Source organism: Pseudophryne corroboree, chromosome 10 (assembly GCF_028390025.1).
Source record: "Pseudophryne corroboree isolate aPseCor3 chromosome 10, aPseCor3.hap2, whole genome shotgun sequence".
Taxonomy (NCBI): Eukaryota; Metazoa; Chordata; class Amphibia; order Anura; family Myobatrachidae; genus Pseudophryne; species Pseudophryne corroboree.
In genome coordinates this window covers 320,010,219-320,038,216 of record NC_086453.1, presented here as the reverse complement: position 1 = coordinate 320,038,216, position 27,998 = coordinate 320,010,219, and the positions used below count along the sequence as shown (strand labels likewise).

Here is a 27,998-nt window from a genome sequence, read left to right as displayed (position 1 = left end):
CAGTGTTGAAGGCAAGCCTAAAAACTTTAAAACGCTAAATCAAATTAGCAAAGATTCAAAACTGTTCTGCGATAATATCTGAAACCTGCAAAGTGATAAAATACAATAACATTTCAATCCAGTTATAACTGTGGAGCATCTCCTGGCAATTCCAGGTCCGCCCCATCCTCTTGCTTCAGATCTTTTGTATAAGCCATTCTCTAGCTTCTTTAGTCCTGTCAAAGAACAAAAAATAGTGGTACTGTGCCATCTGCAATCTTTAACTATAATAATTGATTTGACAAGATCTATAAATTAATCTTCTAAAGTCTGTCCCATCCCCGACATGCTTAGAACTCTCAGGTAATAACATAATTGACACTGGTGGAAGGGAAGGTACACACTTCAGAGCAATTGTGTAATGTAGCCAGAGGCAGAACTCTGGGAGGCAACGGAGTCATCTGCCGCCGGGCTCCTGCTCTGAAGGGGGGCACCTCTCCTCCTATTCTGTGACACCAGTGAATTAAGTTAATTGATAGCTGCCGCTATCTTTTCAGTGGCCGACTTCCTCACTGGCCCCTGCACCTTACAAATCACACCCTCTTTATTATACACATTTTACAAGTGTCACACCCAGGATTAGAACCCATGACCTATTACACTGGAAGCAGACACCTTACTGATTAAGCTGTTTGTGCCTGTTTAGGAAATATGAGAATTTTAACTATATGAAGATACTTCTCTGACAATTACACGTAGCTCGGCAAGTAAAGTGTCTGCTGTCACACACACACACACACACACACACACACACTTATCTTGTATAGGAAATGGGGGGGGCACCAATATTTATCTTGCCTCCGGGCAACTGGGACGAACTTACGCCACTGAATGTAGCTGTCACTTAGCAAAGACATACGTGCCTACTCTCAAAACGTTGTGGGAGACTCCTGATTTTTCAGTTAGTCCCCCTCACTCCTGGAAGACTAGGCAGATCTCCCACATCCCGCCTGCTTCCTAGTGAAGTGAGTAGGATGGGGAAATAATATAGGGAATCTCTGATCTATAGGGAAGCGGCGGGGCAAAAATGACCACAATGGGGGGTGGAGCCTAATAACACGGAGAGTCTGCCCCACCCCCAAAGCTGTCAGAAACATCTCCTTTATATGGTTACTTCTTCTATACATATCTGCATAATATGTGTGAGAAAGCTAGGATGTGGGTCTCAATGGATCACACGCTTAGGGAGATAGGAAAGACTTCTGGGAGGAGGACTGGGCGCGGGTCCCTTTACTAATCAGCAACATTTTCCAGAGATAAATATCATCATAACATGACCTGTTTGTGGACTGGAAGTGAAGAGCTCTGCTCTAAAATTATATTTATCCATAAAGTATATTTTTCTTTATCCAAAGGAGATTTTAAGTTACAGTTTTGTATGGCTAACATAAGCTTTATTAATACATTGATAACATGGAATTTTGTTATTAATTATAACCAAATCTTCCATGGCAGTTGCTTTTAAAATTATCCGTACAGATGTGCCTTCATAGACTGTTCGCCTTTACGCCATTCGGCGAGAGACACTAGCGGTGCGCCTGAGATGCTTTGAGAGGTGTAGCGTACTGTACTTACACATCCCACCCATTTTGCATCTTAGTTGCATCACAGATGCAGCAAAACGCTGCTCACTGTTTACCAAAGACACTAGGCTGTGACACTAATAGGTTTATTCATGAAGCAGTGAAAACACTGGAGAAACAGACCAGTGGAGATGTTGCCCATGGCAACCAATCAGCATCTTCCTTACATTTTATAGCATGTACTTCATAAAGGCTTCCTTCAAAGCTGATTGGTTGCCATGGGCAACTTTAAAGCTGATTGGTTTCCATGGGCAACTTCTCTCCTGGACCTTTTTTCAACCCTTTTCACTGCTTCATGAATAGACCCCTAATAGCCCAGGCATTGGTTTTACACACGTAAGTTGCAGATGCAGCACAACGGAACTTGGCGTGAGGAAAAGCCGCAGTTGCTTGTATCGGAACCCTTTTTAAGAGGAATATGTACTAAGCCATGGAGAGTGGTAAAGTGGAGAGAGACAAACTACCAACTAATCAGCTCCTGTCATTTTTCAAACACAGCTTGTGACATGACAGTTAGGAGCTGATTGGCTGGTAACTTATCGCTCTTCACTTTATCTCTCTCCAAGGCATAGTACATCTCCTCCACAGACCCAGTCGGACACAGATGTACAAATGTCAAAACCCCAGTGGTCAGTGTAAGCTAACAATGCTCACAGTGATGTATTGATGGGAATAAGATGCATGCATTGAGTGAAGAAGATGTAGTGAGGCACACGGGATCTAGCGCACTGAGAGGCGTATTGCGGCCACAGTAAAAAGAACACATCTGTACTTGGATGTTTGATGGGTTTGTGATGTTCCTTATAGAACAGCCAACATTTATACAACCTATTACAGGTACATTTGTAAATAGGGGCAGGGACAACAGTGACAAATACACAAGGATTGGTCATGAAGTTACATGGAAGCAGCCCTCATCGGTCTGAGCCACACTGGAAAAGCTTCTCTCTCAAAATGTGTGATCTTTACAAACATAAGAAGCCACCGGCTTGGAGTAATGGCAGCAAGAGGAAGAGGATAAGCGGCCACGGTGTATTTAGCATGAGGGTGCTGACTCCTCCACACCTCTCCAGCTTGTCTGTTAAAAAAAAAACAGAAAGAAAGAAATAAGTAAAAATAAGGAAATAATGGTTCCAGTCTTTATTAATGTCAGTGCGATCACATACGCAAATGCAGTCAGCGGATTACATGCCCTTTGAAGCATTGTAGAGAGAGATAAAGTAGCGACCGATCAGCTCCTAACCAGGGCCGAAAACTCCCCCCCTCCCTGCTGCAGTCTGTGCCCTACCCCTCTTGTATCTTTATGTGATGCCCCACTTCTGCCAATATGATTAGTTCCACAAGGGGAGATGATCCCCTTATGTATAACGGAAACAATGGGGAAGGGGAGAACAACAGGGGAGCCTACCCCCTTTTAGACTTTACCAATGTGGCACATAAGAAGGGGAACCTACACCCTTTTAGACTTCTAAACAGTGTGAACATAGGGGCAAAGAAGAACCTATCCCCTTGCTAACCTTATAAAAATGAGCTCTGAGGTGAGGAAAATAACACAGGAGAGCCTACCCTTTACTTTACTTTGTCCTCAACATGCAAAGTGCACAGTGAAAGGGCTAACAGGGCAGAACAGGCAGCGGAAGGTTTAGTCTGGGTCTCACCCCACACTGCAGCGCTTCTGCCACCTCCATTCTTCAGTGCTGCGCACTCGATCCAGGGTCCTTGCTGCTCCCTCCAACCAGTCACCATCGGCTGTCTTAATGATGCTGTCCTCACAGGCTCCACCCAAAGTCCCTTCCGGCTCCGGCTCAGCGCTGTCTCCGGCAGGGGTCCTTCTCGGGTCCTGTAGTGGTTGCTCCACAGGGCTTGCTCAGGGTCTTGGATCAAATGAGTCATCATTGGCTCCGTCTGCCGGTTCCAGTCAGCCTCGGGGTTATCCATCCTGTCAGTCTCTATTCAGCCTGCGGTCCCTTCTCCTCTGCGACACCACTGCTCTTCTAGCAGTGGTCCTCCTGGGCACTCCTATGCAGCCCAGCAATGGCTGAGACAGTTCCCCACACACTGGGGTCCTCAGGACTGTGCTGTCCTTCAGACACTGTAACTCTGTCCACGGGGTCTTGGGGTGCGGCCATCTCCTCCAGATGGCTGCAGGGAAAGGTGGCTCTCCTTCACTCTGGTGAGTGACTCAAGATCTCAGGCTTATCAGCGCCCCCTCCATTCCAACGCCCAGGGCAAGTGACCCCTTAGCCCCATCCTAGTTGTGACCATGTCCTAACTGCCATGTTACAGGCTTTTGAAAAGTGACAGGAGCTGATTGGTCATTACTTTATCTCTCTCCAAGGTTTGATACATCACACCCTATGTGAGGAATTCAATTCTCAGTGTTGTGCTGTCGCAACCTTCAGTTCCCCCCTTCCCCCCATGTCAGTAGTAAATACCTGCACAGATGATTGTCTTAGGGGTTCATAACTTTTCTTGGAAACCGATGACCCAAAACTGTACAGATTGTGTCCTTATGGCAAAGCCCCATCATGCAGTAATTTTTCAACCTTCACATGTAACATTTCAACCCTCATAATAGGGTCTTTTCTCCACAATCTTTATTTGAGTTACTGAAGTTGTATAAAAGGTAACGTGTCTATGTGTGCCGGTGGTACGAGCCACACTGGGTGACACCATCTGAGTAGGGGACATCAAAATAGCAGAGCTGCTCTGCTAATTTGGTGTCACCCTCTTTGATAGTGTCACTGAGACACCCCCTTTCACATGCGCACATGGGGGTCCACTATCTGCGGCATCTGCATTTACTTACCTGGCAGCTATCCACGCCAAAATTCCAGTGATTACGTCACCAAAATGGCACTAGCGTCATACTGATGCAGAACTGAAACTATTTTACCTGTGCAGAAGAACCTGTCACCAGGGAGAGAGGGGGCCCAGGGAAATTTGTATACAGGCTGCCTCCGGTCTTAAAATGCCCCTGTGAAGATACCGGGTTCCAAATCAAAGGTGAAGTACTGTATGACAACAGCAGATTCTTCCTGCTATGAGTGGTCACACAGCACCTCCAGGTGCTTATGGTCCCCAGAACAGGTCATGAAATGGCGTTCATGATAGCATACAGATACAGCTTATTAGTGTTAGTAGCAAGGACGTGCGCAGAGGCAGATCTCTGGGAGGCAATGGAGTCACCTGCCGCCGGGCTCCTGCTCTGAAGGGGGCACCTCTCCTCCTATTCTGTGACACCATTGAATTAAGTTAAGTGATAGCTGCCACTATCTCTTCAGTGGCCCGCTTCCTCACTGGTCCCTGCACCTTACACATCACACCCTCTTTATTATACTGTGGATACACATTTTACAAGTGTCACAGCCAGGATTAGAAACCACAACCTATTACACTGGAAGCAGACACCTTACTGATGAAGATATTTGCTCCTGTATAGGAAATATGAGAATTTTAACTATATGAAGTTACTTCTCTGACAATTACACGTAACTTCATATAGAATTCTCATGCTTCCCGTACAGGAGCAAATAACTCCATCAGTAAAGTATCTGCTGTCAGTGTAACAGGTCATGGCTTCTAATCCTGGGTATGACTGCTAAGAAATGTGTGATTTAAAATAAAAGACAATTAAATGTATAAATACAGTATATATACGGTACATTTTTTTAAGAACACACACACACACACACACACACACACACACACTCTTATTTATCTTAATATAGGAAATAGGGGGGGCACCAATATTTATTTTGCCTCCGGGCAACTGGGACGAACTTACGCCACTGGACGTGCGGTAAGCTAAATAGCTCAGAAGGCACTGGCTAGAACCAGAGCCAGATTTACATGCAATTTTTTGAGCCAAAGTGTACATCTGGGCATTATACACAGGTGCAGCAGTATAAACTCCTGGAAATTTGGTGAGTTTTGACCAGAGATGTGCGGACAAGATAGGAGGGTGAGGCACTGCCTCCCCTGCCATAGACTTTTTACTCCAGAGTTTTGGCTATAAAAAGTATTAGAATATTGCAAAGAAGATATTTCTAACATATTCTTTGTATTTTTTCATATACTTTATACAGTCAAAACTCTGGCACAAACGTTAGTATGACAGGAAAGGCTCTGCCTCACCTGCCGCACCCCACCGCACGTCACTGGTTAGTAGTAGAGAATAGTGTCTTGACGTAGTTATCAATAAATGTAAAAGTTCAATTTTCCATATAAAATGTAGTGAAATACGAATACCCGCACATCTGTTAGTTAGAGCTTAATAAATCACAGGGCAGTCTTATTTCCTGCAGCAAACCAATTCGAAATGACAAATATAAAATCTGATTAGATGGCGATGATTGTGTAATATAAGAAAAACACTAACAGTATTGCTTCATTGCAGGAACAGCTGCTCCGAAAAGCAGTTGCTAAACAAACACTATCACTATCACTGCTAATTAGTTTGAAGGGAAAAACCCGGAACCAACAACACATGAAAATGGCAAAAGTTCTCTCAGTCGAAAACACAAACAAAATTTCAGTTTTCAACTAATGACGAATGGGCCCATTACTTACAATATGCGTAAACTTCAGTTTAGTGAATAAGCCTCAAAAACACTGGCGCATCTATAATGGGTGCAGTGTGTGAAGTGCACACGGGCCCCCGGGGCCTAAGTGGGTCCACATCGCACACCCTGCACCAATCTTTTTCAATATTTACTCTGCTGAGTCCTGCGCCGGCAGCAACACCGCTGCAGAAACCACCAGGAAAATGCACAGTAAGAAAATCACTGGAAAAATGTCCGCCACACCATTTGTATGCGCACTAGACTCTGGGACTCCTACTGAGTACTGACCCTAGCGCCCAGAGTCTATTGCTCTACTGGCTAGAGATGAGGGGGCCCGGACGGAGACTGCACACGGGCAGGGTCGGACTGGCCCACAGGGGTACCAGGGAAACCACCGGTAGGCCCCACTGTCTGAGTGCCCACTCCTTCCTCTAGGGATCAGGTTCCAGACTGTGCACTTGTATTATACATGGTAGATATGTTGCATTACACTGCACTAGACTATTGTGTATTTCAAGCCTCTGTGGAGGCTGGCCACACCCCATTTGTAGGCTGGCCACACCCTTAACTATAGGCCCCTATCACTGCATTCCCCCGGTGGGCCCTTCATGCCCCAGTCCGACACTGCACACGGGCCTCCTCCTCTATTGATGCGCCCCTGCCTTAGGTCAGTGCTCACAAGCTGGAACCTCTGTATTTTGTGCATTTTTATCTGTGTGCAATGGGCACAAAAGGTATTAAAGAAATATATAAATCATGCTTGCCTATAATTTCATGCACTTCCCTCACAGTCGTTATTATCTCACCTTTGTGGACAGTGATGGTGGATGTTTGGTTGATACTGAAGTCATTTGGAATGTCTAAAGAACAAGTGTATTGGCCTACATCTGAGACATTGAATCGCTGAATGTGCAGTTGGACCAGGCCACGCTCGGTGTAAACGCTGGCTCGATTGTGGTATTTGTCGTTGAAGAAGTTCAGGTTTATGGTACTGAGGATGGTCTCGGGCTGTACATTACGCTTCACCTTGAATTCATAGCGTAGCTTGTTGTTAGTACTGTTTAGATATCGGCAGTCCAGGCGCAGCGTCGGGCCGCGGCCACTTATACAGGCTGTGAGCTGTGTGATTTTCTGACCACAGGATCCCTGCAAAACTGAGCAAGGAAAACAAGTAAACAAAAATGTAATTATTAGTTTCATTTTCTTATTTACAGCATTAACGACAAAATAATTTAATCAAATATTTACATAACCACAGCAAAAACACATATAAAAACAATAACAAATGTAATCCCTCTTTCATTCCCTCCTGGTATCATTGCCGTTTCTTTAATGGGTATGGGTGCAAAGTGTGCGGTGCACGTGGGCCCCTGGTTCCAGGGGGCCCACGTCGCACCCATATTTTAATACTAACCTTTACAGAGTCCCGCGTCGGGAGCTGCAGGCGTGGTGAAAAATCGCAGCCAAAATGGCCACCATACATATGCAGTAGTCAAATTGGTCTTCTGAACATGTCGGGCACCATGGTGCCCCTGCGCAGGTCTCCGGAAACATGTTTCCGGAGAATAATGCACCATGCCTAGGTGGGGACCCAACTGGAGGTGCATATGGGCCCCCTCCTCTGGTAAAACGCCCCTGCCTGGTATCTTCCAGAGGGGAAAAGTAGGCAAGTACAGTATGGTTTAATTATGAGCATCATTAGATTTTGGAGGTGTCAGATAATAATGAAAATCACTCAGTGATTTGGATAAAGGCATGAAGGCCTGGGTCTACAGTCTAGCTCTTGTCGCTAAGGGGTCTATTCATAAATCTCTGTTTTGTGGAACTTTTTAGTTTTTTTCTCCAGCAGCACCCCCGCTCCGTGCCTGAATCGCATCACCATACTTTAGTATAGTGAGATTTATGAAACAACGGAAAGCTCTACCTTCCGCTTCTCTATGGAGTTTAGATTCCTCATCTCAGGATGGCGTAATCTGAACTGTGGTGCATTAACTGCAGGGAGAGTCGATGCTTCCTGCTCTCTGCACGGCACCCGGTGCTAGCTCCACCCCCTGACCTCACAGCAGCCCTTGCAACCTCCCCTGACCTGAGCCGCCGGCGCATGCACAGAAGAGTCCCACCGGCTTCGCAGAGGGGACTGCAGGAGAAGACAGCACCGCTGGAGACCCGGATACCGGATCACATCGTCGGAAGGGTAAATATACATGAATTGCTACTTATCAAAGTGATGGTAAGTAACAATTCACTTTTCATTTTCTACACGAATAGACCCCTAAATCGTACCATATCAGGAGTGGCGGCACGTTACTTTCCGTAAAACAAATTTATAGTCACTTTTCAGTATTGGTTAAATCTGCATTTTACGCATTCACACAGGTGGAATGGTTTAGAACTTGGTGTTGGTGGTGTTACAGACAGTGACTGCAGCCCTCAGCGGGGAGGGGGGGGGGGGGGGATGGACAGACAGCAGCGGAGGTACTGCAACTATGTGTGTGTGGGCCGGGCTCCCGGCGACCAGCATACCGGCGCCGGAATCCCCGACCGCCGGCATACCGACAGCTGGGCGAGCGCAAATGAGCCCCTTGCGGGCTCACTGCGCTCGCCACGCCGCAGGCACGGTGGCTTATTTATTCTCCCTTCAGGAGGGTCGTGGACCCCCAAGAGGGAGAAAAAGTGTCGGTATGCCGGCTGTCGGGATCCCGGCGTCGGTATACTGTGCGCCGGGATCCCGACAGCCGGCAAACTGAAGACCACCCTGTGTGTGTAGAACACTGGTACAGCTACCAGACTGCTCCATCTCCCAGGCCTCCCGCCTGTCCTGTGTGAAAAATGTTGCACTTCTGAAAAGCTGGCTCCGCAAAAAAGGCGCATTGTTTGTTCGATTCTGTGTTTCAACTTATAAATCACACATTTACTAACAAATTATTTTTGACATTGTTTTAAAATAAATGTCAAAAATAATCTGTTCGTAAATGTGGAATTTAGACCCAGAAAGACAAAATCGACCAAAAAATCGACACCAATTCGACATTTAGTAAATATACCCCTAAATCCTACATTTACTAACAGATGAATTTTTATTTTTATTTTTTTTAAACAATGTCAAACATCATCTGTAAGTAAAAAATGTCATTTAGACCCTGAAACACAAAATCCATCAAACATCTACCAAAAATCTATCAAAATCGACCTAAATCGACTTTTAGTAAATATACCCCCAGGTCCTGTCTTGTTGCATCTCTAATAAACACATCCATACATACAAAAATTACAAGTAATGTAACAATCCATATGACAGGTTTCAGTCATAAATGAGTGGAAGCAGTAATTCAGGAGAAATATCGGGTGTGCACCTTGAAATACGTTAGCCTGACATTTCCATACACTTGTCACATAAAACATTACCGGTAGCCAAGGGCATAGCTACCATAGGTGCAGGCAGTGCAGCTGCTATGGGGCCCAGAGCTGAGAGGGGCCCACCTTCACTGTAAAAGTTACATGTGTTATATACATTTTTCGACATTGGGTGGTACATAGGGGTCCTTTCAAATGTTTTCCACGAGGCCTGCAATATATCTCAGTATGCCCCTGGACCTGCTCAATGTAGTGTGGTATAAAATGAACTGGAGGGCATTTTAATGTTATATAATATGAACCGGGGCACTGTAATGAGGCACAGTATGAACGGGGAGCACTATATATCATAATGTGAATTGGGGATACTGTGCGGCTTAATGTGTACTGGCTAGTGATGTGCACAAGAAATTTTTTGGATTTTGTGTTTTGGTTTTGGATTCGGTTCCGCGGCCGTGTTTTGGATTCGGATGCGTTTTGGCAAAACCTCCCTTAAAATTCCGGTGTGTTTTGGATTCGGGTGTTTTTTTTTCAAAAACCCCTCAAAAACAGCTTAAATCATAGAATTTGGGGGTAATTTTGATCCTATAGTGTTATTAATCTCAATAACCATAATTTCCACTAATTTCCAGTCTGTTCTGAACACCTCACACCTTACAATATTATTATTAGTCCTAAAATTTGCACCGAGGTCGCTGGATGACTAAGCTAAGTGACCCAAGTGGCCGACACAAACACCTGGCCCATCTAGGAGTGGCACTGCAGTGTCAGACAGGATGGCACTTAAAAAAAATTGGCCCCAAACAGCACATAATTCAAAGAAAAGAGAAAAAGAGGTGCACTGTGGTCGCTGGACGGCTAAGATAAGCGACACAAACACCTCAATATCACTGGAATTATTCGTTCTAATCAATGGTATTATTAATCCAAATCACTGGAAGAAAATGACAAAATCACTGGAATTATTCGTTCTAATCAATGGTATTATTGGTCCAAATCACTGGAAGAAAATGACAAAATCACTGGAATTAAATGGCAGTAATGTCGGGAATTATATCAAACGGCAGTACCACTGGACATATATAGAAGTGTCAGACAGGATGGCACTTAAAAAAATAGTCCCCAAACAGCACATGATGCAAAGAAAAGAGAAAAAGAGGTGCACTGTGGTCGCTGGATGGCTAAGCTAAGCGACACTAACACCTCAATATCACAGGAATTATTTGTTCTAATCAATGGTATTATTGGTCCAAATCACTGGAAGAAAATGACAAAATCACAGGAATTATTTGTAGTGATGAGCGGGATCGGTTCCTCGGGATCCGAATCCCCCCGAACTTCACCCATTTTACACGGTTCCGAGGCAGACTCAGATCTTCCCGCCTTGCTCGGTTAACCCGAGCGCGCCCGAACGTCATCATCCCGCTGTCGGATTCTCGCGAGATTCGTATTCTATATAAGGAGCCGTGCGTCGCTGCCATTTTCACTCGTGCATTAGAGATGATAGCGAGAGGACGTGCAGCGTTCTCTCAGTTTCTGTGTTCAATGTGCTACAAATATCTGTGCTCAGTGTGCTGCAAATATCTGTGCTCAGTGTGCTTGCAAATATCTGTGCTCAGTGTGCTGAAAATATCTACTTTCTCTGCCTGAAAAACGCTCGATATCTGTGCTGCATTGTAGTATATAGTAGGAGGACAGTGCAGAATTTTGCTGACCACCAGTATATATAAATATAGCAGTATGGTACAGTAGTCCACTGCTCTACAACTGTGTCGTCAAGTATACTATCCATCCATACCTGTGCTGCATTTTAGTTGTGCGCAGTATATATATTAGGAGGACAGTGCAGAATTTTGCTGACCACCAGTATATATATAGCAGTATGGTACAGTAGTCCACTGCTCTACCGCTGTGTCGTCAAGTATACTATGCATCCATACCTGTGCTGCATTTTAGTTGTGAGCAGTATATAGTAGGAGGGGACAGTGCAGAATGTTGCTGTGACCACCAGTATATATATAGCAGTACGGTACAGTAGTCCACTGCTCTACTTCTGTGTCGTCAAGTATACTATGCATCCATACCTGTGCTGCATTTTAGTTGTGTGCAGTATATAGTAGGAGGGGACAGTGCAGAATGTTGCTGTGACCACCAGTATATATATATATAGCAGTACGGTACAGTAGTCCACTGCTCTATCTCTGTGTCATCAAGTATACTATGCATCCATACCTTTGCTGCATTTTAGTTGTGCACAGTATATAGTAGGAGGGGACAGTGCAGAATGTTGCTGTGACCACCAGTATATATATAGCAGTACGGTACAGTAGTCCACTGCTCTACCTCTGTGTCGTCAAGTATACTATGCATCCATACCTGTGCTGCATTTTAGTTGTGTGCAATATATAGTAGGAGGGGACAGTGCAGAATGTTGCTGAGACCACCAGTATATATATATATATATATAGCAGTACGGTACAGTAGTCCACTGCTCTACCTCTGTGTCGTCAAGTATACTATCCATCCATACCTGTGCTGCATTTTAGTTGTGCGCAGTATATATAGCAGGAGGACAGTGCAGAATTTTGCTGACCACCAGTATATATATAGCAGTACAGTACAGTAGTCCACTGCTCTACCTCTGTGTCGTCAAGTATACTATGCATCCATACCTATGCTGCATTTTAGTTGTGCGCAGTATATAGTAGGAGGAGACAGTGCAGAATGTTGCTGTGACCACCAGTATATATATAACGGTACGGTACAGTAGTCCACTGCTCTACCTCTGTGTCATCAAGTATACTATGCATCCATACCTGTGCTGCATTTTAGTTGTGCGCAGTATATAGTAGGAGGGGACAGTGCAGAATGTTGCTATGACCACCAGTATATATATAGCAGTACGGTACAGTAGTCCACTGCTCTACCTCTGTGTCGTCAAGTATACTATGCATCTATACGTGTGCTGCATTTTAGTTGTGCTCAGTATATAGTAGGAGGGGATAGTGCAGAATATTGCTGTGACCACCAGTATATATATATAACAGTACGGTACAGTAGTCCACTGCTCTACCTCTGTGTCGTCAAGTATACTATCCATCCATACCTGTGCTGCATTTTAGTTGTGCGCAGTATTTAGTAGGAGGGGACAGTGCAGAATGTTGCTGTGACCACCAGTATATATATAGCAGTACAGTACAGTAGTCCACTGCTCTACCTCTGTGTCGTCAAGTATACTATGCATCCATACCTGTGCTGCATTTTAGTTGTGCACAGTATATAGTAGGAGGGGACAGTGCAGAATGTTGCTGTGACCACCAGTATATATATAGCAGTACGGTACAGTAGTCCACTGCTCTACCTCTGTGTCATCAAGTATACTATGCATCCATACCTTTGCTGCATTTTAGTTGTGCACAGTATATAGTAGGGGGGGACAGTGCAGAATGTTGCTGTGACCACCAGTATATATATAGCAGTACGGTACAGTAGTCCACTGCTCTACCTCTGTGTCGTCAAGTATACTATGCATCCATACCTGTGCTGCATTTTAGTTTTGTGCAATATATAGTAGGAGGGGACAGTGCAGAATGTTGCTGAGACCACCAGTATATATATATAGCAGTACGGTACAGTAGTCCACTGCTCTACCTCTGTGTCGTCAAGTATACTATCCATCCATACCTGTGCTGCATTTTAGTTGTGCGCAGTATATATAGCAGGAGGACAGTGCAGAATTTTGCTGACCACCAGTATATATATAGCAGTACAGTACAGTAGTCCACTGCTCTACCTCTGTGTCGTCAAGTATACTATGCATCCATACCTGTGCTGCATTTTAGTTGTGCGCAGTATATAGTAGGAGGGGACAGTGCAGAATGTTGCTGTGACCACCAGTATATATATAACGGTACGGTACAGTAGTCCACTGCTCTACCTCTGTGTCATCAAGTATACTATGCATCCATACCTGTGCTGCATTTTAGTTGTGCGCAGTATATAGTAGGAGGGGACAGTGCAGAATGTTGCTATGACCACCAGTATATATATATATATATATATATATATATAGCAGTACGGTACAGTAGTCCACTGCTCTACCTCTGTGTCGTCAAGTATACTATACATCTATACCTGGGCTGCATTTTGGTTGTGCGCAGTATATAGTAGGAGGGGACAGTGCAGAATGTTGCTGTGACCACCAGTATATATATATAACAGTACGGTGCAGTAGTCCACTGCTCTACCTCTGTGTCGTCAAGTATACTGTGCATCCATACCTGTGCTGCATTTTAGTTGTGTGCAGTATATAGTAGGAGGGGACAGTGCAGAATGTTACTGTGACCACCAGTATATATATAACAGTACGGTACAGTAGTCCACTGCTCTACCTCTGTGTTGTCAAGTATACTATGCATCCATACCTGTGCTGCATTTTAGTTGTGTGCAGTATATAGTAGGAGGGAACAGTGCAGAATGTTGCTGTGACCACCAGTATATATATAGCAGTAATGTACAGTAGTCCACTGCTCTACCTCTGTGTCATCAAGTATACTATGCATCCATACCTGTGCTGCATTTTAGTTGTGCGCAGTATATAGTAGGAGGGGACAGTGCAGAATGTTGCTGTGACCACCAGTATATATATATAGCAGTACGGTACAGTAGTCCACTGCTCTACCTCTGTGTCGTCAAGTATACTACAAAAGTTCAGTAAAATGACCCAAAAATCAAAATTAAAAGCGTCTGATGAGAAGCGCAAACTTGCCAATATGCCATTTACGGCACGGAGTGGCAAGGAACAGCTGAGGCCCTGGCCTATGTTCATGGCTAGTGGTTCAGATTCACATGAGGATGGAAGCACTAGAAAACTGCAGTGCCACTCCTAGATGGGCCAGGTGTTTGTGTCGGCCACTTGTGTCGCTTAGCTTAATCACACAGCTACCTCATTGCACCTCTTTTTTTCTTTGCATCATGTGCTGTTTGGGGACTATTTTATAAATCTGCCATCCTGTCTGACACTGCAGTGCCACTTCTAGATGGGCCTGGTGTTTGTGTCGGCCACTTGGGTCGCTTAGCTTAGCCATCCAGCGACCTTTGTGCACCTCTTTTTTTCTTTGCATCATGTGCTGTTTGGGGACTATTTTTTAAATCTGCCATCCTGTCTGACACTGCAGTGCCACGCCTAAATGGGCCAGGTGTTTGTGTCGGCCACTTAGGTCACTTAGCTTAGCCATCCAGCGACCTCGGTGCAAATTTTAGGACTAAAAATAATATTGTGAGGTGTGAGGTGTTCAGAATAGACTGGAAATGAGTGGAAATTATGGTTATTGAGGTTAATAATACTATGGGATCAAAATGACCCCCAAATTCTATGATTTAAGCTGTTTTTTAGGTTTTTTTTTTTAAAAAAACACCCGAATCCAAAACACACCCGAATCCGACAAAAAAATTTCAGGGAGGTTTTGCCAACACGCGTCCGAATCCTAAACACGGCCGCGGAACCGAATCCAAAACCAAAACACAAAACCCGAAAAATTTCCGGTGCACATCACTAATTATTTGTTTTAATTAATGGTATTATTGGTCCAAATCACTGGAAGAAAATGACAAAATCACTAGTATTATTTGGCAAGATCACTGTAATTAATAATTATAAATCACTGATATTAATTGGTAAAATCTCGCTATAGCCTGCCTAGTGAAGTGGAATCTAGATGGGATTTTGTACCGGGAACACAATAACATCAATTGTCTAAATCCCAATGCACTAATGGCGCAAAACGGGCGCACGTCTAACAGCGCACTGATTATACTGAGAACTGATTATACTGATCACTGATGATACTACAGAGAACTGACACTGAGCAGAGAGAACAGCACTGGACTATTGTACTATAGTATACTGGTCACCACAATGCAGCACTGACACTGAGCACAGATATTAAGCACTGATCAGGATACTAGAAGTGACATGGTGCAGCAAGATAACGCTATGGCCTACTGTACTGTACTACTATATACTGGTGGTCACCACAATGCAGCACTGTACTGCTATATACTGGTCCCCACAATGCAGCAAAGATATTGAGCACTGATCTGGAGAATAGAACTGAGTCTGACACAGAGCTGCAAGATACAGCAATGGACAACTGTACTGTACTACTATATACTGGTGGTCACCACAATGTAGCACTGTACTACTATATATACTGTTCCCCACAATGCAGCAAAGATATTGAGCACTGATCCGGAGAAGAGAACTGAGTCTGACACAGAGCTGCAAAATACAGCAATGGACAACTGTACTGTACTACTATATACTGGTGGTCACCACAATGCAGCACTGTACTACTATATACTGGTCCCCACAATGCATCAAAGATATTGAGCACTGATCCGGAGAATAGAACTAAGTCTGACACTGAGCTGCAAGATACAGCAATGGACAACTGTACTGGACCACTATATACTGGTGGTCACCACAATGCAGCACTGTACTACTATATACTGGTCCCCACAATGCAGCACACTGAGCACAGATATTGAGCTTTTCAGGCAGAGAACGTAGCCACGTCCTCTCCGCTCAATCGACAATGCACAAGTGAAAATGGCGGCGACGCGCAGCTCTTTATATGGAATACGAATCTTGCGAGAATCCGACAGCGGGATGATGACGTTTTCCCCCGTTCGGGTTTTGCGTTAGGCGGGAAGAACCGAGGCTGCCACGGACCCGTGTAAACCACGTGAAGTTCGGGGGGGTTCGGATCTCACCGAACCCGCTCATCTCTAGTACTGGCAGCTCTGAAATGTGACATAGGGGGTCATTCCGAGTTGTTCGCTCGTTGCCGATTTTCCCAACCGAGCGATTAAGGCATAAATGCGCATGCGCATGGTTCGCAGTGCGCATGCGGTTAGTATTTTAACACAAAATTTAGTAGATTTACTCACGCCCGAACGAAGATTTTTCCTCATTGAAGTGATCGTAGTGTGATTGACAGGAAGTGGGTGTTTCTGGGCGGAAACTGACCGTTTTCTGGGAGTGTGCGGAAAAACGCAGGCGTGCCATGGAAAAATGCGGGAGTGTCTGGAGAAACGGGGGAGTGGCTGGGTGAACGCTGGGCGTGAGTGTGACGTCAAACCAGGAACGAAACTGACTGAACTGATCGCTATTTGTGAATAAGTCTCGAGCTACTCAGAAACTGCTAAGAAATTTCTTTTCGCTATTCTGCGAATCTTTCGTTCGCAATTCTGCTAAGCTACGATACACTCCCAGAGGGCGGCGGCTTAGCGTGTGCAATGCTGCTAAAAGCAGCTAGCGAGCGAACAACTAGGAATAACCCCCATAGGGTCAACTTAAGCACTACTGTGATTCATAAAAAAAACTAGGGCACTATTATTTGCATAACATTAAATAAGGATTTACTGCTGTGGTTAAGAAAATGAACTAGGGCACCATTATAGGGCATAAAATTAACAACTGCTGCAGAGAAGTGTCTCTTTAGGAGCCCCTTCAAAATGTTGCTATGGGGCCCACAAAGTTCTGGCTATGCCCCTGCCGGTAGCACTTTCAGGGGTACTTAAATGATCCGTAATGCTTAATAAGAACTTTACATTAGTTGTTCTGATACTTACCAGTAAAAAATATCCCCAATGGCAGTATGTAATTCATTGTTCTTCTTTATTGGCACCTGTGAATAAAAAGCAAATATTAAATAATATAAATCACTTATGCAGAGCAGCCTGTGACCAGACAGAATAGGTGAGGGTCAATGGAGATAAAAGCATAAGGGGCATATTTATTAAACAATTTCTCTAACGTCCTAAGTGGATGCTGGGGACTCCGTAAGGACCATGGGGAATAGCGGCTCCGCAGGAGACTGGGCACATCTAAAGAAAGCTTTAGGACTATCTGGTGTGCACTGGCTCCTCCCCCTATGACCCTCCTCCAAGCCTCAGTTAGATCTCTGTGCCCGAACGAGAAGGGTGCACACTAGGGGCTCTCCTGAGCTTCTTAGTGAAAGTTTTAGATTAGGTTTTTTATTTTCAGTGAGACCTGCTGGCAACAGGCTCACTACATCGAGGGACTAAGGGGAGAAGAAGCGAACTCACCTGCGTGCAGAGTGGATTGGGCTTCTTAGGCTACTGGACATTATCTCCAGAGGGACGATCACAGGCCCAGCTTGGATGGGTCCCAGAGCCGCGCCGCCGGCCCCCTTACAGAGCCAGAAGGCAGAAGAGGTCCGGAAAATCGGCGGCAGAAGACGTCCTGTCTTCAACAAGGTAGGGCACAGCACTGCAGCTGTGCGCCATTGCTCTCAGCACACTTCACACTTCGGTCACTGAGGGTGCAGGGCGCTGGGGGGGGGGGGCGCCCTGAGACGCAATAAAAACACCTTGGATGGCAAAAAAAATGCATCACATATAGCTCCTGGGCTATATGGATGCATTTAACCCCTGCCAGAATCCATAAAAAAGCAGGAGAAAAGTCCGCGAAAAAGGGGCGGAGCCTATCTCCTCAGCACACTGGCGCCATTTTCCCTCACAGCTCCGTTGGAGGGAAGCTCCCTGTCTCTCCCCTGCAGTCACTACACTACAGAAAGGGTTAAAAAAAGAGAGGGGGGCACTAATTAGGCGCAGTATTAACTATACAGCAGCTATAAGGGGAAAAACACTTATATAAGGTTATCCCTGTATATATATAGCGCTCTGGTGTGTGCTGGCAAACTCTCCCTCTGTCTCCCCAAAGGGCTAGTGGGGTCCTGTCCTCTATCAGAGCATTCCCTGTGTGTGTGCTGTATGTCGGTACTTTTGTGTCGACATGTATGAGGAGAAAAATGATGTGGAGACGGAGCAGATTGCCTGTAATAGTGATGTCACCCCCTAGGGGGTCGACACCTGAGTGGATGAACTGTTGGAAGGAATTACGTGACAGTGTCAGCTCTGTATAAAAGACAGTGGTTGACATGAGACAGCCGGCTACTCAGCTTGTGCCTGTCCAGACGTCTCATAGGCCGTCAGGGGCTCTAAAGCGCCCGTTACCTCAGATGGCAGATATAGACGCCGACACGGATACTGACTCCAGTGTCGACGGTGAAGAGACGAATGTGACTTCCAGTAGGGCCACACGTTACATGATTGAGGCAATGAAAAATGTTTTACACATTTCTGATAATACGAGTACCACCAAAAAAGGGGTATTATGTTCGGTGAGGAAAAACTACCTGTAGTTTTCCTGAATCTGAGAAATTAAATGAGGTGTGTGATGATGCGTGGGTTTCCCCCGATAACAACTGATAATTTCTAAAATGTTATTGGCATTATATCCTTTCCCGCCAGAGGTTAGGGTGCGTTGGGAAACACCCCCTAGGGTGGATAAAGCGCTCACACGCTTGTAAGGGCTCTACCTTCGCCTGAGATGGCCGCCCTTAAGGATCCTGCTGATAGAAAGCAGGAGGGTATCCTAAAAGGTATTTACACACATACTGGTGTTATACTGCGACCAGCAATCGCCTCAGCCTGGATGTGCAGTGCTGGGTTGGCGTGGTCGGATTCCCTGACTGAAAATATTGATACCCTAGATAGGGACAGTATATTTTTGCCTATAGAGCATTTAAAAGATGCATTTCTATATATGCGTGATGCACAGCGGAATATTTGCCGACTGGCATCAAGTCTAAGCGCGTTGTCCATTTCTACCAGTAGAGGGTTATGGACACGTCAGTGGTCAGGTGATGCGTATTCCAAACGGCATTTGGAAGTATTGCTTTATTAAGGGGAGGAGTTATTGGGGTCGGTCTTTCAGACCTGGTGGCCACGGCAACAGCTGGGAATTCCACGTTTGTACCCCAGGTCGCCTCTCAACATAAGAAGACGCCGTATTATCAGGCGCAGTCTTTTCGTGGACAAGGTTCCTCATTTCTGCCCCGTGACAGAGGGAGAGGAAAAAGGCTGCAGAAATCAGCCAGTTCCCAGGAACAGAAACCCTCTCCCGCCTCTGCCAAGCCCTCAGTATACGCTGGGGCTTTACAAGCAGAATCAGGCACGGTGGGGGGCCCGTCTCAATGAATTTCAGCGCGCAGTGGGCTCACTCGCAAGCAGACCCCTGGATCCTTCAGGTGATATCTCAGGGGTACAAATTAGAATTCGAGACGTCTCCCCCTCGCCGTTTCCTAAAGTCGGCTTTACCGATGTCTCCTTCTGACAGGGAGACAGTTTTGGAAGCCATTCACAAGCTGTATTCCCAGCAGGTGATAATCAAGATACCCCTCCTGCAACAGGGAACGGGGTATTATTCCACACTGTTGTGGTACCGAAGCCGGACGGCTCGGTGAGACCGATTCTAAATCTAAAATCTTTGAACACTTACATACAGAGGTTCAAATTCAAGATTGAGTCACTCAGAGCAGTGATTGCGAACCTGGAAGAAGGGGACTACATGATGTCTCAGGACATCAAGGATGCTTACCTTCATGTCAAAATTTACCCTTCTCACCAAGGGTACCTCAGGTTTATGGTACAGAACTGTCACTATCAGTTCAGACGCTGCCGTATGGATGGTCCACGGCACCCCGGGTCTTTACCAAGGTAATGGCCGAAATGATGATATTCCTTCGAAGGAAGTGAATTTTAGTTATCCCTTACTTGGACAATTCCCTGATAAGGGTAAGATCCAGGGAACAGTTGGAGGTCGGTGTAGCACTATCTCAGGTAGTGTTGCGGCAGCACGATTGGATTCTCAATATTCCAAAATCGCACCTGGTTCCGACGACGTGTCTTCTGTTCCTAGGGATGATCCTGGACACAGTCCAGAAAAAGGTGTTTCTCCCGGAGGAGAAAGCCAGGGAGTTATCCGAGCTAGTCAGGAACCTCCTAAAACCGAGCCAAGTCTCAGTGCATCAATGCACAAGGGTTCTGGGTAAAATGGTGGCTTCCTACGAAGCAATCCCATTCGACAGATTCCACGCACCAGTGGGACCTGCTGGACAAATGGTCCGGGTCGCATCTTCAGATGCATCAGCGGATAACCCTGTCACCAAGGACAAGGGTGTCCCTCCTGTGGTGGTTGCAGAGTGCTCATCTTCTAGAGGGCCGCAGATTAGGCATTCAGGACTGGGTCCTGGTGACCACGGATGCCAGCCTGCGAGGCTGGGGAGCAGTCACACAGGGAAGGAATATCCAGGGCTTATGGTCAAGCCTGGAGACATGACTTCACATAAATATCCTGAAGCTAAGGGACATTTACAATGCTCTAAGCTTAGCAAGACCTCTGCTTCAAGGTCAGCCGGTGTTGATCCAGTCGGACAACATCACGGCAGTCACCCACGTAAACAGACAGGGTGGCACAAGAAGCAGGAGGGCAATGGCAGAAGCTGCAAGGATTCTTCGCTGGGCGGAAAATCATGTGATAGCACTGTCAGCAGTATTCATTCCGGGAGTGGACAACTGGGAAGCAGACTTCCTCAGCACGACCTCCACCCGGGAGAGTGGGGACTTCACCCAGAAGTCTTCCACATGATTAAAAACTCGACAGGTATTGCGCCAGGTCCAGGGACCCTCAGGCAATAAGCTGTAGACGCTCTGGTAACACCGTGGGTGTACCAGTCAGGGTATGTGTTCCCTCCTCTGCCTCTCATACCCAAGGTACTGAGATTGATAAGATGGAGAGGAGTAAGCACTATATTCGTGGTTCCGGATTGGCCAAGAAGGACTTGGTAACCGGAACTTCAGGAGATGCTCACGGAGGATCCGTGGCCTCTACCTCTAAGAAGGGACCTGCTCCAGCAAGGACCCTGTCTGTTCCAAGACTTACCGCGGCTGCGTTTGACGGCATGGCGGTTGAATGCCGGATCCTGAAGGAAAAAAGAACTAGCTTCAGTCCCTGAAGTTCAGACGTTGTAAAAGGGGTACTGCATATACAGCCTCCTTTTGTGCCTCCAGTGGCACTTTGGGATCTCAATGTAGTTTTGGGTTCCAAAAGTCACATTGGTTTGAACCACTTAAATCTGTGGAGTTAAAATATCTCACATGGAAAGTGGTCATGCTGTTGGCCCTGGCCTGGGCAAGGCGCGTGTCAGAATTGGCGGCTTTATCCTGAAAAAGCCCTTATCTGATTTTCCATTCGGACAGGGCGGAATTGAGGACTCGTTCTCAGTTTCTCCCCAAGGTGGTTTCAGCGTCTCACCTGAACCAACCTATTGGTGGTGCCTGCGGCTACTAGGGACTTGGAGGCCTCCAAGTTGCTAGACGTTGTCAGTGCCCTGAAAATATATGTTTCCAGGACGGCTGGAGTCAGGAAATCTGACTCGCTGTTTATCCTGTGTGCACCCAACAAGCTGGGTGCTCCTGCTTCTAAGCAGACTATTGCTCGTTGGATTTGTAGTACAATTCAGCTTGCACATTCTGTGGCAGGCCTGCCACAGCCAAAAATCTGTAAATGCCCACTCCACAAGGAAGGTGGGCTCATCTTGGGCGGCTGCCCGAGGGGTCTCGGCTTTACAACTTTGCCGAGCAGCTACTTGGTCAGGAGCAAATATACGTTTGTAAAATTCTACAAAATTGATATCCTGGCTGAGGAGGACCTGGAGTTCTCTCATTTGGTGCTGCAGAGTCATCCGCACTCTCCCGCCCGTTTGGGAGCTTTGGTATAATCCCCATGGTCCTTACGGAGTCCCCAGCATCCACTTAGGACGTTAGAGAAAATAAGAATTTACTTACCGATAATTCTATTTCTCATAGTCCGTAGTGGATGCTGGGCGCCCATCCCAAGTGCGGATTGTCTGCAATACTTGTACATAGTTATTGTTACAAAAATCGGGTTATTATTGTTGTGAGCCATCTTTCAGAGGCTCCTCTGTTATCATGCTGTTAACTGGGTTCAGATCACAGGTTATACGGTGTGATTGGTGTGGCTGGTATGAGTCTTACCCGGGATTCAAAATCCTTCCTTATTGTGTACGCTCGTCCGGGCACAGTATCCTAACTGAGGCTTGGAGGAGGGTCATAGGGGGAGGAGCCAGTGCACACCAGATAGTCCTAAAGCTTTCGTTAGATGTGCCCAGTCTCCTGCGGAGCCGCTATTCCCCATGGTCCTTACGGAGTCCCCAGCATCCACTACGGACTATGAGAAATAGAATTATCGGTAAGTAAATTCTTATTATTTGTGGTATATCCATTTTTTCTGTGCTGGTGTTAGAACTTAAAACATGGTGAATTACAGTGTGTTTGAACACCCTGTAAAGTTCAAATAATCAAGCACAGGTAAATCCGCCTTTAGAATGTAAGCTCTCACGAGCAAGGCCCTCTTCCCCATATGCTTATCATTCTCTTACTTAAACCATCTTCGACGGCACCAATCCCCACGGTTTTCTGCTACCCTGATCCTTATGTCAGTGTCGTCTGCTGCTGTAGCTATGTTTATTTACCCTTTGCTTGTCCTATATTATCTTCAGCTGTAATGGGCCCTACACACTGGCCGATCCGCTGCCAAACTGCCCGACGGCGGATACGGCCGACGAGCGACCCGGCGGCGGGGGGGCGGGGGCAGTGACGGGGGGAGTGAAGTTTCTTCACTCCCCCCGTCACGCAGCTCCATTGAAGTGCAGGCAAATATGGACGAGATCGTCCATATTGGCCTGCATGCACAGCCGACGGGGGACCAGCGATGAATGAGCGCGGGGCCGCGCATCGTTCATCGCTGGAGCCTCCACACTGAAAGATATGAACGAGTTCTCGTTCATTTATGAACGAGATCGTTCATATCTTTCAAACAAATCGGCATGTGTAGGGCCTATAAGTCACTGTTTTCCTGTGTTGGGTGCTGCAGATCCCTTGTAGTGCCATATAAATAAAGGATTTTCGCAACGGAGCGATTAAGGCGAAAATGCGCATGCGCATGGTACGCAGTACGCATGCGTTAAGTATTTTAGCTCAAAACTTAGTAGATTTACTCACGTCCGAACTAAGATTATCCATCGTTGAAGTGATCAGAGTGTGATTGACAGGAAGTGGGTGTTTCTGGGCGGAAACTGGCCGTTTTCTGGGAGTGTGCGGAAAAACGCAGGCGTGCCAGGATAAAACGCAGGAGTGTCTGGAGAAACGGGGGAGTGGCTGGCCGAACGCAGGGCGTGTGTGTGACGTCAAACTAGGAACGAAACGGGCTGAGCTGATCGCAGTGTAGGAGTAAGTCTCGAGCTACTCAGAAACTGCAAAGAATTTTCTATTCGCAATTCTGCTAATCTTTCGTTCGCAATTCTGCTAAGCTAAGATACACTCCCAGAGGGCGGAGGCCTAGCGTGTGCAATGCTGCTAAAATCTGCTAGCGAGCGAACAACTCGGAATGACCCACAATAATAATAATAATAATAATAATAATAATAATAATATTAATGCTATGTATGATGAGCAGTTTTGGTGCAAGCAGCACGGTTATACACTTTACTTAAAATAACACTGTCCGCCCACCCTTCCCCCCACCCCTGCCTGATTGGAATTTGAAGTAGGTGGATGTTGTATGAAATTGCAAAGGCTGTGTGACCTTGACAAAAGGGAGCGTGGCTTTACAGGAATGGCGCGATCTTGAGCCATGTCTCCCGTTTTCATCATTGAAGGTGCATGCCCAGCGCTCAATGAGCTGCTGTCATGACCCCAGCACCCCTGTCTCCTGTGAATAGGGGGCCTCCCATCTACACTCCCCCCCCCCCCCCCCCAACACCACCATCCACCGCAGAACACTGCAGCCCATGGGTGGAACAGTTCCAAAAATAGGGACCTTCCTGCTAATATAGGGACAGTTGTAAGGTATGGTATTATAAGCTATGGGTGCCTGCATTACATATCAGTGCCTGCCCCCCCCCGCCCATTCATCCCCACTGTTTGTGGGACGTACCCATCCCCTATTAGCAGGTCCCTCATCCCTTATAATACCCATTATTGCACCCGCCAGCCAGTGACTGTATTGATGATATATATTAGTGCCTTTAGTGTGACTCTATCGTATATAAATACCCCCCCTGACCACCTCCTCACTGATTGTAGCAGACACTACAATAAGTGACCGGGGGTGTGGGGGGCACTGTTATATAATCAATACAGTCACTGACTGAGGGGTGTAATAATGCATCCCTCCCAACTTTAGAAAGTTGGGAGGAGGGAAAAAGACGTGCGCCGAAGATAGGGGGCATGGCCTTGTGGGTAGGGGGCATGGCTCATGGGAGTGCCGTGATCGCGAGTCACACCCCCATTTTCACAGCTGTGGGGGGCATGCCAAGCGTTCTGTGAGCTGCTGGCATGCCCCCTGTCCCTCTTTCCCAGTGAACCGGCGCTGTGCGAATGCACGTAGCGTCTATTCACCGCTGCTCTGCTTAGCGAGTGAGAGAGGGTCTCCCAACTGCCCCTTTCCCCCACCGCGGGACACTACGGCCCACCTGTGGGACAGCAGGACAGTCGCAAAAAATGGGACTGTCCTGCCAAAATTGGGGCAGTTGGGAGATATGATAATAGGTATTATAAAATGTGGTCAGTGAGTGAGAGTGTAATAATGGGGACCTGCTGCATTCAGTGAGAGGTGGTTACCCGTGTGCAGACTCCGTGTGTGGGCCCCTCCTCTCCCGTAGCCGGCAGCGCCGCTGCTAGCGCTCTGAGCACTGAGACTCTGGCACAGTGCCAAAGTCTACAGCGCATGTGCAGGACGCTGAAAAAATGGCCGCTGCACCATTTTTTTGGAGTCCTGTGCATGCGCTGTAGACTCTGCCACTGTGCCAGAGTCTCTAGTGGTCAGTGCACTAGCATCGGCGGTGTAGGCTATGGGAGAGGAGGGGGCCCACACGGTCATCGATGGACGCCGGAAAGGTAAGTCTAGAAAAAATGTGTGCAGTGTGTGCAGTGTGTGCAGTGTGGGCCCCCTTTGGTCCCAGGGGCACACACCACCCATTATAGATACGCCAGTAGTACTATGGGCTATATTCTGAGATGATCGCGGTTCGCTGCATACACAGCCAGATCTGCGTTCATCTCCGCACATGCTGGAGGCTGCCCAGCACAGGGCAAGGCCATCCAGCATGTCTGAGGTTGCGTCCCGATGCACCCGCAATTAAATTGCAGACACATCGGAACTAAGGTTGACCCCTAGCTGCGCTGTCAAGCGGACAGTTGCCATTTTTGTTTCTCAGAGCGGCTGCGTGTGACGTCACGCAGCCGCTCCGAAAACGGTCCCGGCCTGCCCCACTCCCCCCTCAATGCCGCATTGCCACCCCTCGAATGTCCGCCGCTGTCATTCACATTGCGGGCGCATCCATTGGGGATGCAACCGTAAAGTGTAAGTCCGCACAGCCACAGTGCGGCCACTGCGCATGTGCAGTTTACCAATTTCAGCAAACTGCGCTGCGGGCTGCATAAGCGGCAGGGTCTGAATGTCCCCCTATATTGTGTATGAATTATGTACTGTCATTTAAACATTGACTATTACCACTCTGAAGCCTCACTTTCTGGCTAAAGCTATGCACATATTCTACTATTCTCTGCAGGGGTAAAACAGGTGCATGTGCTCCCCTGACTGACCACATCCTGCTTATACGGACAGTACTGAAAGGTAAGCGGAATCTACATTGTTTTCCAGCCACAACTTGTACTTGTGATTTAGATGCAAACTCCATCCAACTCAATACATGCTCCGTAATCCACTAAGGTTGGTTCTAAATCGGAGTGGGAGAAGGGACATTCTGACGTCACTAGGGGAGGAGCTGCGGCCGAACAGGGTACCCGAAAAGTACCCTTGCGGGCTCGCTTCACTAGCTGCTCTGCTTAGTGCGCGCCCCACACCCTGCACCCATTATATATATGCCCCTGCTCTCAGTGCTAAAACTAGTCTTGTTTCCATCTTTAGTCCATAGATTTTTTTGTGTGAAATTGCTGCCATACTGATGGAAATTGTCAAATATCTGTACTTTTCCTATACATGTTAATGTGGTCGCTATAAATTAGAGATTATGTAATTAGTTGTAAAAGTTTGGAATTTGGTACATTTTGGAAATTTACATGAGACGCATAAATTAGCTAATTAAAATTTGTGTAGGGAAGTATGCAATATTTCTTCAAAAAATATCTTTGGTATGGCTAAAAAAAAAATAGAAAAATGTTGACGTTAAAAAAAATTACTTTGCCATAAAAATGTTTTTTTATATATATATAAATATATATATATATATATATATATATATATATATATATTTGTCTGCATAAACAGAAATCTAAAATATTTATTGTACATTACAGAGAGACAATCGATTCTTGATGCCCTTTCACATAAATATTTAATATTTTATCAGGCAGGACCAAATGTTAGCAGCGTCACAGTCTGTGTAGAAATCATTAACAAAGAGAAACAATACATACTGTTTGGGATACTCCCTTTCATCCACTATAAATCATTATTCCAGCCTGATAGAAATCAGGACAGCAAGGGATCTGATTATACTAACAGAATAAAATGATGGTTTCATTTGCAGAGAACTTACACTTTTGTAATACAGTGATTATAGAACTAAACACAACAACCTTTATCTGTCCAGATAACAGTGAAGGAGAGATGTGTTATTTCAGTTCATTGTCGTTCTTGAATGATGTCCCCAATTTGTGTACAGCATAAGTATTCAGATGCAACATCTCACACATTGTATTATTTCTCATTTACTTGAAACTTTACCATATTGCAATGTGTCACTTTTCCTGGTAGATCTGTTCCTAATAGACTTCTGTTCCTTTTACTTATTTGCAACATTTCAACGCAGCATCACTGGTTTAGCTACACACAAGGGTGGGGTCTCTCCAAATATTCCAAATGCCTGATTACGCCATTCCCCCTTCAGTTAACTTTCACATAATATATTCTAAATGATTTGTATCTTTCCAGTCTGTTAATGTGCATCCAGCCAATATGTCTTTGTCTCATGCAGTAATACTTTATTTACATTTGTGCAATTTTTAAAAAGGAAAATAAATAAATAAAAATACACAACTACCACATCCATCACCAAATTAGTGTCATGACCTGTGCGTCTGTATATAAAAACTCTCCATATACTGTATGAATGCCTGTGCTCGTCACTTGTCCACTTTGAGTAAAGACCTGCATGCATCTTTGCTCCTGCTTGCTAAAAGGATGCTTTACCTTCTTCCCTGAGTGTGTTCACCGGATCCCTGCAGCAGCAGTCAGACAGCAACCTCCCTCTGCCGCAATGTACAGCTCTTACTGCAGTAAGGGGAGGGAATCCTGGATCACTTCCAAACAGCAGAGAAGGAGGTGGAGTGTGCTATTTGCAATGGCTGGGAACTTTCTCAACAAGCTGTAAAATGTCAGGCCGTAGCAATATATTATTTATCTAGTGAGAACGATATTTCTGGACCTGTGATCTTAAATCTTGCACTTCTGATATAGAAAATCTTATGCTGGCATATTGAA

At 46.0% G+C, this 27,998-nt stretch overlaps 1 protein-coding gene and 1 long non-coding RNA gene across 3 annotated transcripts in view; one reads left to right on the top strand and one right to left on the bottom strand.

Moving 5' to 3' along the window:
• THY1 (Thy-1 cell surface antigen) lies at nucleotides 1-27,794 on the bottom strand. 2 transcript variants are annotated; one of them, XR_010188677.1, is made up of 5 exons: nucleotides 27,708-27,794; nucleotides 17,177-17,232; nucleotides 6,994-7,341; nucleotides 2,524-2,700; nucleotides 1-215 (listed from the first exon to the last, which is right to left on the bottom strand). XR_010188677.1 is itself a non-coding variant. In XM_063943515.1 (4 exons), exons 2-4 carry the CDS (start codon nucleotides 17,211-17,213, stop codon nucleotides 2,588-2,590), a joined length of 498 nt encoding a protein of 165 aa, XP_063799585.1. In that variant the 5' UTR covers nucleotides 17,214-17,232; nucleotides 27,708-27,794; the 3' UTR covers nucleotides 1,412-2,587. The 2 variants fall into 2 exon arrangements, 1 of the variants encoding a protein (XP_063799585.1); XM_063943515.1 differs by lacking the exon at nucleotides 1-215 and having other exon boundaries at nucleotides 1,412-2,700.
• The window catches only part of LOC134966624 (uncharacterized), a 355,275-nt gene that overhangs the window by 24,016 nt on the left and 303,261 nt on the right, over nucleotides 1-27,998 (top strand). The window contains exon 2 of the long non-coding RNA XR_010188680.1: nucleotides 26,065-26,129. This is a non-coding gene — a long non-coding RNA (uncharacterized LOC134966624). The remainder of the gene's footprint in view (nucleotides 1-26,064; nucleotides 26,130-27,998) is intronic.

Bases quoted from the DNA above. Each gene is read 5' to 3' on its own strand.
- THY1 (XM_063943515.1), bottom strand. From the start codon at position 17,213: ATGAATTACATACTGCCATTGGGGATATTTTTTACTG. The intron at 7,342-17,176 runs GTAAGTATCAGA...TTCCTTGCTCAG, and splicing joins ATTGGGGATATTTTTTACTG to TTTTGCAGGGATCCTGTGGT. The intron at 2,701-6,993 runs GTGAGATAATAA...TTTTTTTAACAG, and splicing joins CACCATCACTGTCCACAAAG to ACAAGCTGGAGAGGTGTGGA.